Below are 9,792 nucleotides of genomic sequence, written 5' to 3' on the forward strand. Positions count from 1 at the left end.
GCATCTCGGAGTTGGAACAAACGCTTTGATGAGGTGATCAAAGCATTTGGGTTTATACAAGTGGTTGGAGAATCTTGTATTTACAAGAAAGTGAGTGGGAGCTCTGTGGCGTTTCTAATATTATATGTGGATGACATATTACTGATTGGAAACAACGTAGAGCTTTTGGAGAGCATAAAAGGTTACTTGAATAAAAGTTTCTCTATGAAGGACCTAGGAGAAGCTGCTTACATTCTAGGCATTAAGATCTATAGGGATAGATCAAAACGCCTGATAGGACTTTCACAAAGCACATACCTTGATAAAGTTTTGAAGAGGTTCAAAATGGAACAGTCCAAGAAAGGGTTCTTGCCAGTGTTACAAGGTACGAGATTGAGTAAGACTCAGTGCCCAGCAACTGATGAAGATAGAGAGCATATGCGCTCCGTCCCCTATGCTTCAGCCATAGGCTCTATCATGTATGCGATGCTGTGCACTAGACCGGATGTTAGCCTGGCCATAAGTATGGCAGGCAGGTTCCAGAGTAATCCAGGAGTGGATCACTGGACAGCGGTCAAGAATATCCTAAAGTACCTGAAAAGGACTAAGGAGATGTTTCTCGTGTATGGAGGTGACGAAGAGCTCGCCGTAAAAGGTTACGTCGATGCAAGCTTTGACACAGATCCGGACGACTCTAAGTCGCAAACCGGATACGTATTTATTCTTAATGGGGGTGCAGTAAGCTGGTGCAGTTCCAAGCAAAGCGTCGTAGCAGATTCTACATGTGAAGCGGAGTACATGGCTGCCTCGGAGGCGGCTAAGGAGGGTGTCTGGATGAAGCAGTTCATGACGGATCTTGGAGTGGTGCCAAGGGCACTGGATCCAATAACCTTGTTCTGTGACAACACTGGTGCCATTGCCTTAGCAAAGGAACCAAGGTTTCACAAGAAGACCAGACACATCAAACGACGCTTCAACCTCATCCGCGACTACGTCGAGGAGGAGGACGTAAATATATGCAAAGTGCACACGGATCTGAATGTAGCAGACCCGCTGACTAAACCTCTTCCACGGCCAAAACATGATCGACACCAGAACTGTATGGGTGTTAGATTTATTACAATGTAATTCACATGGTGATGTGAGGGCTAGATTATTGACTCTAGTGCAAGTGGGAGACTGTTGGAATTATGCCCTAGAGGCAATAATAAATGTATAGTTATTATTATAATTCCTGTATCACGATAATAGTTTATTATCCATGCTATAATTGTATTGAATGAAGACTCATTTACATGTGTGGATACATAGACAAAACACCGTCCCTAGCATGCCTCTAATTGGCTAGCCAGTTGATCGATGATAGTCAGTGTCTTCTGATTATGAACAAGGTGTTGTTGCTTGATAACTGGATCACGTCATTGGGAGAATCACGTGATGGATTAGACCCAAACTAATAGACGTAGCATGTTGATCGTGTCATTTTGTTGCTACTGTTTTCTGCGTGTCAAGTATTTATTCCTATGACCATGAGATCATATAACTCACTGACACCGGAGGAATGCTTTGTGTGTATCAAACGTTGCAACGTAACTGGGTAACTATAAAGATGCTCTACAGGTATCTCCAAAGGTGTTAGTTGAGTTAGTATGGATCAAGACTGGGATTTGTCACTCCGTGTGACGGAGAGGTATCTCGGGGCCCACTCGGTAATACAACATCACACACAAGCCTTGCAAGCAATGTAACTTAGTGTAAGTTGCGGGATCTTGTATTACGGAACGAGTAAAGAGACTTGCCGGTAAACGAGATTGAAATAGGTATGCGGATACTGACGATCGAATCTCGGGCAAGTAACATACCGAAGGACAAAGGGAATGACGTACGGGATTATATGAATCCTTGGCACCGAGGTTCAAACGATAAGATCTTCGTAGAATATGTAGGATCCAATATGGGCATCCAGGTCCCGCTATTGGATATTGACCGAGGAGTCTCTCGGGTCATGTCTACATAGTTCTCGAACCCGCAGGGTCTGCACACTTAAGGTTCGACGTTGTTTTATGCGTATTTGAGTTATATGGTTGGTTACCGAATGTTGTTCGGAGTCCCGGATGAGATCACGGACGTCACGAGGGTTTCCGGAATAGTCCGGAAACGAAGATTGATATATAGGATGACCTCATTTGATTACCGGAAGGTTTTCGGAGTTACCGGGAATGTACCGGGAATGACGAATGGGTTCCGGGAGTTCACCGGAGGGGGGCAACCCACTCCGGGGAAGCCCATAGGTATTTAGGGGGTCACACCAGCCCTTAGTGGGCTGGTGGGACAGCCCACCAATCCCCTATGCGCCAAAGAGAGAAAAAATCAAAGAAAAGAAAAAAAAAGGAAGAAGTGGGAAGGGGGAAGGACTCCCTCCCACCAAACCAAGTAGGACTCGGTTTGGGGGGGGAGAGTCCTCCCCCCTGGCTCGGCCGACCCCTTGGGGATCCCTTGGACCCCAAGGCAAGGTCCCCCTCCCTCCTCCTATATATATGGGGCTTTTAGGGCAGATTTGAGACGACTTTCTCACGGCTGCCCGACCACATACCTCCATAGTTTTTCCTCTAGATCGCGTTTCTGCGGAGCTCGGGCGGAGCCCTGCTGAGACAAGATCATCACCAACCTCCGGAGCGCCGTCACGCTGCCGGAGAACTCTTCTACCTCTCCGTCTCTCTTGCTGGATCAAGAAGGCCGAGATCATCGTCGAGCTGTACGTGTGCTGAACGCGGAGGTGCCGTCCGTTCGGTACTAGATCGTGGGACTGATCGCGGGATTGTTCGCGGGGCGGATCGAGGGACGTGAGGACGTTCCACTACATCAACCGCGTTCTCTAACGCTTCTGCTGTACGATCTACAAGGGTACGTAGATCACTCATCCCCTCTCGTAGATGGACATCACCATGATAGGTCTTCGTGCGCGTAGGAAAATTTTTGTTTCCCATGCGACGTTCCCCATCAGTAAGAACTTCTCGCACGGGGTCAACTCCATCTTCTCGCACAGCTCGCAAAAATCACAAAAAAGGGACTAACCGGCGGCGGGTGATCCCGGGCGGCGACGAGGGGGTGCGCTCGGCGGCGGCGGCGGGGGGGGGGGGGGCTCTTCTCGCTGGATCCGGAGGGGCGGTGCAGCGGCTCGCCTGCAGATATGGCCGGAATCGCCGGCGGCGGGCGGGCGGAAGCAAGGGCGGCGCGGCGGCGGAAGGGGGGAATAGCGCGGGCTTAAATGTCCCTCCCGCCAACTGCTTCTCTATGATGCAGGGCACCGCAGCCGCGAGGGGGAAACCCGCGTTTTCCCAGGTTGGGGTCAGGAATTTGCCGCGCCCCCCAAATTTTTTTGCGGGCCGGGGCGGGATGCGGGGTTTGATCGGGCAGGTTTTTCCGCCCCGACCCGCATTTTGGCGGTTATTTTGCGGGCCGGGGGCGGATGCGGGGTTTGCTAGAGTTGCTCTAAGGGGTCGGATTTATCACAATCCTAGGTGCTCAAAGTATTAGCACAAAAGTGAATTTTCTAGTCAAATTTAAACATAGATTATGTAATTGAGTCTCCCCCGGCTCCTGTGCCCCCCCCCCCGAATTCAGGTCCTCTGACATTGGGAAGGAAGTCAGAGAAAGCTACAGTACCCTGACATCCTTTCCCTAGATTTTCTTAAACCATGATCTAACGCATGGGTTTGTGAACAGTGATCGTATGTAGGAATTCGTGAACAGTACTCAGTCTACTATTCATGGCCAGTGCTAGCCCCTGACATCCCTTGTTCATTTTATAACAGAGCTTATTGTACATATGTGACTTCACTTGTGCATGATACAATGTTTTTGGTTGCATTCCCTACTTAGCATGGTTGTTCCCATCTAAGACATGGTCTATGTAAACATGCTAAGTAGATGCATTTGTTGTTGTTTGGTAGTAATGTATGTGTTGATACATGCTGAGGTGAGAATTTGTTTGGTAGTTTGCACCTGAACATACATGTTGGACTGAGACTGTGTTTGGTAGCCGATATGGCTGTTTTTGAGGTATGATGCCAAATTTATTTTTTATGGCATTCACAATAACCGAACAACAATTCAACACTCCACCGATAATGCGAGTAATAAAGCATAACCGTCCAAACACAATCTGAGCAATGATAAATTAAGTTCAACACAATTCGAGCAATGAATTTATCAACACACTATCAAACTGAAAGTGACGAATCTGAAGCAGCAGCCTCCGGTGGTGCCTAACCAAACTGAATTTATTGCAGCAATGCTCATTGGGGCCTCCCGCCCGTCGGAGTATCGGCCGGTTGTCACTTGGGGTTGGGCGCCGGTCGGAGGGTCGGCTCCGGTAGTGGCGGCAGGAGCCCAACTCTTGGGGGCTCTCGCGCGCAGTAGCAGCAGCAGCTACATCTATGTCAACCTTGTCCGACATGGGATTCATCATGGAGTTCACGAAGAAACTAATCCTCTGGCTGATGGAGGACCCGGAGCAGCGGGCGCACGTCTACCTGATGAAGGAGCGGTGCGAGCGCACCAAGGCAGCCTGGGCGCTCCCGCTCCGCCCCTACGGCTTGTGGACCTTTGACCGCTTCAATTCCCAGCTCTCCTCGGACCCCAAGATCAGCCAGGTTGTCGGCCGCCGCGACCACTACGATGACCTCCTAGCCCGCCACGCCAACCCCGCCCTACCCCCATCCTCCTCCTCCTGAAGCCCAACTTGTTGGGGGCTCTTGCGCGCACTAGCAGCAGCAGCTGTAGCTCTGTCAGCCTCCATTCCCGGAGCGCGCGCAGAAGCGCCGAACAGGGCGGCGGCGCGTCATGGGAACAGGCGAGGCGAACGACGAGAGGGCAAGCATAACAGCGCCGCGTCGCGGGAACAGGTGTGACGGCGCGTCGCGGGAACAAGGAGAGGGACGAGAGGTTGGGATTGGATCAACTTTTCGTGGGGGTGGAGAGATCGTTCGGGACTGGTAGGTCGAGGAGGAACAGGTGGGATGGGTCTTAGGAGCCACGCTGAGCAGCGAACACCTGATCGTCCGTTCGCTCGGAAGCCATGCTATAGGGCCTTTTTGCATTAGATGAATCATGCTAAATAGAGCTCATACAACATCCAAACAGACAGGGCCGGCCCTAGGGGGCGGGGGGCGGCCGCCCCGGGCCTCCAATATCATGGGGCCCTCTCCTACCTAACCAAGTTTAGGTACGCTAAGTAATCTGGGCCTTGCTGGGTGAGGCGGAAAAAAAATGCAAACTGGGCTAACTGAAATCGCAAAAATATGTGCTTTGGCATCCTATACACGTACTTTATAACCCTCCAATGGATCTAGGTTTGCGTGTGAATTGCCTTGGGTCCCTCATCTCTATCTCCACTAATCACGATTTGTAAAGTCGCCTGAGCCACCGAGCGCCGAGCGCTGGCCGCGGCCACCAGCGGAAGCAGAATGCCTATCGTTCACATGGTATCTCGGTCCTGGCCATCCACACAATCGTTGATTTCAAATAAGGTAGCCTATTATAGGCCTGTTTGGTTCATGATTAACTTTGTCACAATTAATCTTAGGTAAAGTGTGGCTGCCATAAAAAGTATGGCTAATAAAATGAACACCACAAGTGTGATAAGATTTGGCAAAAAATTAAGTGTATGATATGTGAACCATATAACTAGAAAAATGTGACAAGCCACAAGTGTGGCAATGAACCAAACGCATGCCTAAGGTATTGTGGCATGACTATGGTTAGGCGTGGCAACCTTAGGCTGGAAACCAAACAGCCCCTATGTCTTAGTGATTTTGTCTTATGTTCTTTCTTATAATTTTGCCATACGACCTTGTGTTAAGTTTTTAATTAGTACTTGTCTCTTTAAAATTTTAGATCTGATATATCCTGTGGCGAGAAAAAAAGCGATGAAAAAAAGATTAGATGAGTTGATAGCATCATAGAGATAGTTGTGGATGAGCAAACTAAGGCAAATCAAGAGATGATGACCATATAGAAGTCAATGTTGACATTGCAGAATGTTTAAAGAAAGTTCTAAGGTAATACTACAAATGGGTTTTGTAACATTTCATATATCAAGAAAACATTTGATGTACTTATCATTTCATCCATCTCTATATGTAAAAAGAATGAAGGTTATGTGTTATGTTTGTCCTTCGTCTAACCTTTCTATGGTCTCTCTTGGTTTTGTTTATCTCTCTACCATCTTTGATATTTTTTCATTGATTTTATAAAAAAACACTTGAACCTTTTCAATGTATTACTCCCTCCGTTTCTAAATATAAGACCTTTTAGAGATTTCACTATATACTACATACGGATGTATGTAGTCATATTTTAGAGTGTAGATTCACTCATTTTATTTCGTATGTAGTCTATAATCAAAATTCTAAAAGGTCTTATATTTCGGAACGAATGGAGTATTAACTTATTAACATCTCTACTATTTATAAAGAATGAAATGTCCGGTTTTAAATTTGTCCTTAGTCCAACCTCCTTATGCCTCCTCCTTATTTTCATTTTATCTTTTATATTTGGTTTTTTCACATTTTTTTCTTAAAACCGCCTAGCTGACCCACGTTTTACTGAGGCCATATTTTGCAAGATAATTAGTATCGTCATTGCAATGCCCAAATAATTTATTTAGTATGCTAATAAAAAGGCCTTGTCTTTTTTTCTTTTTTGCCCCGGGCCCGTAAAATTTTAAAACCGATCCTGCAAACAGATAAAAATGGATCGAAAAGCAAACTGCTGGTGCAGTGGTACACCCTTTGCAGGCTAGCAAACACACCCTTGTAGGGTTCGGCTCCGTGCCCCCAACCCCCATCCATCTCGCCACCTACTCCATCGAGACCCGACGACCCCGAGGCATCCAAGGCCGATCGCCGCCGCCGCGCCCTTCCTCCCTCTCCCCATCCCCGAGCAGCTCCTACCAACTCCGGCCGCGCTCATAACCGACCCAGGTTCGCCGCCACCCATCTCCTCCTCCATATCAGATCCGCCGCTCCCACCTTCCGCCGCGGCGTTGACCACCCCCCGCGACGACCTCGTCCCCCGCCGTGCCGAGGTGTCGCGCCGCCAGACCCCTCCAGCGGAGGAGGTCCTGGGTGCAAGTGACCTCGGATGGCCAAGGCCGCACGCGTGGACGCCGCCGGCGAACTCCTGGACGACCTCCTCCTCCTCGTCTTCGAGCGCTTGCCGGGCGTCCAGGACCTCCTCCGCTGCGCAGCCACGTGCAAGCAGTGGCTCTGCCTCATCACCGACCCGGTCTTCCTCCGACGCGTCGGCCTCTGGCCGGAGACAGCGCCCCGCCCCTCGGTCCTCGTCGGCATCTTCTACCAGAACGTGGTACCGCCCAGCGCGATTCAGCCCCTGGCAAGGATACCCGACAGTCCTCCCCAATTCTTGAGCCTTCAGGCCGGCGGCGCCCATCTTACCTTCGACTCTTTCGTCTCCAACAACGATGGGCTCTTCAACTTTGCAATGCCACTGGCATCGCGCCGTGGCCTTCTCCTCGTGGGTACCTTGCTGCCTATCCCGATCGACAGCCAACCACGTGAGAAGCTCCATCTTGCGGTCTGCCGCCCTCTGATCGATAAGCAGGGTAGGCATCTGCTCCCACCGCCTGCAAACCGTGAATTCATCATCGGGCACCGCCTAACTGGGTTTGCTCTTCTCACCGATGAGGACCACCGTGCCATTGATGATTTGGATCAGCAACGACGGCAACCGTCGTTTCAAGTCGTCTTGACTTACTCAGCCGCCAACAGAGTCATGTATGTCTATACCTACTCCTCTGCCACGGACACTTGGAGCACACCCATCGAGTGCCACCAGGTTTCACACCTCGTGAGGTGTGGACCGTGTGCCGGCGTCGTCACCTGCGGCACCGTGCACTGGCTGTTCACAGACCAGAGAAGCTTCTACACACTCAATGTGAATGTCGCCACGGCACATGTCTCTCTGACCAAGATCCCCATCAACGTCCACGAGGGCGAGCAGCGGCGGCGAGTGCCGTTTCCATGTGTCACCCGAGAAAGAAAGCTTTCTTTTGTGATCATACGAGAAGATGGTGTGCTAGAGCTTTGGGCCAAGCAAGACAATGATCATGGCGGCGAGGCCGGTGCAGGAGGGTGGTTGCGCTCTGACCTGATAAATCTAGGAAGCGGTGATAAAATAAACCTTGTCTTCTTCGCGGAGACGAGAGGTGCCATGCTCGTCGAGCAAGGCGGTACTTTCTTCACCATTGATCTCAAGAGTAAGGAAAAGGCGTTGGTCGATCTCAAAGGCAAGGAAATGGAGCCTGTCAGGGGCATCTGCAGGTTTCCGATGCATCGCTGTAGTAGTAGCTGGTGTAGTGGATTCCTCTGCAGCTGGGGGAAGGTTAGTCCTTGCACGTATAACAAGCCTGTGTTGTACGAGGTGGTTGGGTATTTGAGGCAAGATGAGGGCAGATTAAGTCAGACAATTTCCAAAGAACATGTACATACATCATGTAGGATTTAATGGTATGATTCCCAATAGATCGTGGGTGCTGGAATCAACGCAGAATAATGCACTGGGATAACATGTGTAAATTCCTCCTGTTTTCATTCCGACCGTTCTATTTATAGTTCAGTAGAACTTAAAGTTTCTGTGATGTTGTTTTTCGTGTGGAATTGTGCTGTGGAAAATTGTTCACGAGTAACTACAACTGCCATGTGTTTATCAGTGCCTCACTGTAATTTCATCGATATCGTGAATTATATATATTGTATATCTCATTATTGATTTGAGCAATGTGTTTAACTTTGACATGGCAACTATGGAACAGTCTTTGTCTGCTGGTTGTTTGGCTGTGAATTGGCCAAAATATGACCTGAGTTGGCATGCCATGATCTAACACAAGCACAGTGCTAGCCCAATCTGGCTAACACAACCAAACTTGGATCGGTGATGCCTGCAAGTTGAGGCTACAACATGTAAGTACACTTAAAAAATAAGCCAAAGAGAACATCTAGTAGAAATGATCACTGTATTAGTCTGCAGATGTTGCACAAAGAAATATACCCAGCAACTGAAGCTTTCTTTTTGGTCGTCTTCGGTTGACACTAGTAGAGGTTGTTTTTATCCATCTGTAAGGCTAAAAGCATGTAAGTTGTCAACAGTCTTAATGCTTCAGTTAATTGTTATACTAATTGATCATCTGTTTCACTTCCGTCAGGTCGTCAACAAGGATGCAAATCTACGGAAAAAAAAGGGATGCAAATGATGTACTATGACAGAAGAAGCTGGATTTGCCAGACCAGTCTGGTGAAGAGTAGGAAGAAGAAAGAACAAACTGATGAAATGGGTGTACCGAGTTGTCTGAAAATACTGTTGATGCTGAATAAAATCGCCTCTCAAGCACAGTATTCTTGCTATGTCTTACTGTATTTTCAAGCCTTGTTGCATATAGCAGAGTGGGTAAAACAAAGCAACGCCGTCAAGGTTACTGGTTGTTTTGAGTTTTGACAACCGGACTATCTCTTCCCCTGAATTTTTACTTCTCTAGCACCCTAAGCCATCTGATCTAAAGAACCCGAATGAAGTATATGTAAGCTTGCACTGCTGACTACGCATGCATATGCGACTATGTTCCAATCAGGTCAGTAGTTCAGTTTGTTCCTTGGTTCTGACCACACCAACCCCAGGTAATTTTATCTTGGATCCCGTCAAAACAATTTTCCTTCAACTAAGCAAATATCGACAGAATCGCCAGCTCTCGTAGTAAAAGCATCCAATCCAATGTAGAAAAACTGAAGGGCATGG

The 9,792-nt window shown here is 48.5% G+C and overlaps 2 protein-coding genes and 1 long non-coding RNA gene across 3 annotated transcripts; all 3 read left to right on the top strand.

Moving 5' to 3' along the window:
- The first annotated feature begins 4,436 nt into the window (after positions 1 to 4,436).
- Positions 4,437 to 4,715, top strand: LOC123430716. Its single transcript, XM_045114563.1, has one exon. It carries the CDS (start codon positions 4,437 to 4,439, stop codon positions 4,713 to 4,715), a length of 279 nt encoding a protein of 92 aa, XP_044970498.1.
- A 1,991-nt stretch (positions 4,716 to 6,706) lies between these two features.
- LOC123427616 lies at positions 6,707 to 9,404 on the top strand. Its single transcript, XR_006622415.1, has 2 exons — positions 6,707 to 6,965; positions 9,206 to 9,404. It is a non-coding gene; the product is annotated as an uncharacterized LOC123427616 (long non-coding RNA).
- Positions 6,959 to 8,641, top strand: LOC123427615. Its single transcript, XM_045111695.1, has one exon. It carries the CDS (start codon positions 7,126 to 7,128, stop codon positions 8,506 to 8,508), a length of 1,383 nt encoding a protein of 460 aa, XP_044967630.1. The 5' UTR covers positions 6,959 to 7,125; the 3' UTR covers positions 8,509 to 8,641.
- Positions 9,405 to 9,792: the final 388 nt, after the last annotated feature.

This window comes from Hordeum vulgare, chromosome 2H (genome assembly GCF_904849725.1).
Source record: "Hordeum vulgare subsp. vulgare chromosome 2H, MorexV3_pseudomolecules_assembly, whole genome shotgun sequence".
Taxonomy (NCBI): Eukaryota; Viridiplantae; Streptophyta; class Magnoliopsida; order Poales; family Poaceae; genus Hordeum; species Hordeum vulgare.

What these genes read in the sequence shown, in the direction of transcription:
- LOC123427615 (XM_045111695.1), top strand. Translation starts at nt 7,126, where the DNA reads ATGGCCAAGGCCGCACGCGTGGACGCCGCCGGCGAACTCCTGGACGAC.
- LOC123430716 (XM_045114563.1), top strand. Translation starts at nt 4,437, where the DNA reads ATGGGATTCATCATGGAGTTCACGAAGAAACTAATCCTCTGGCTGATG.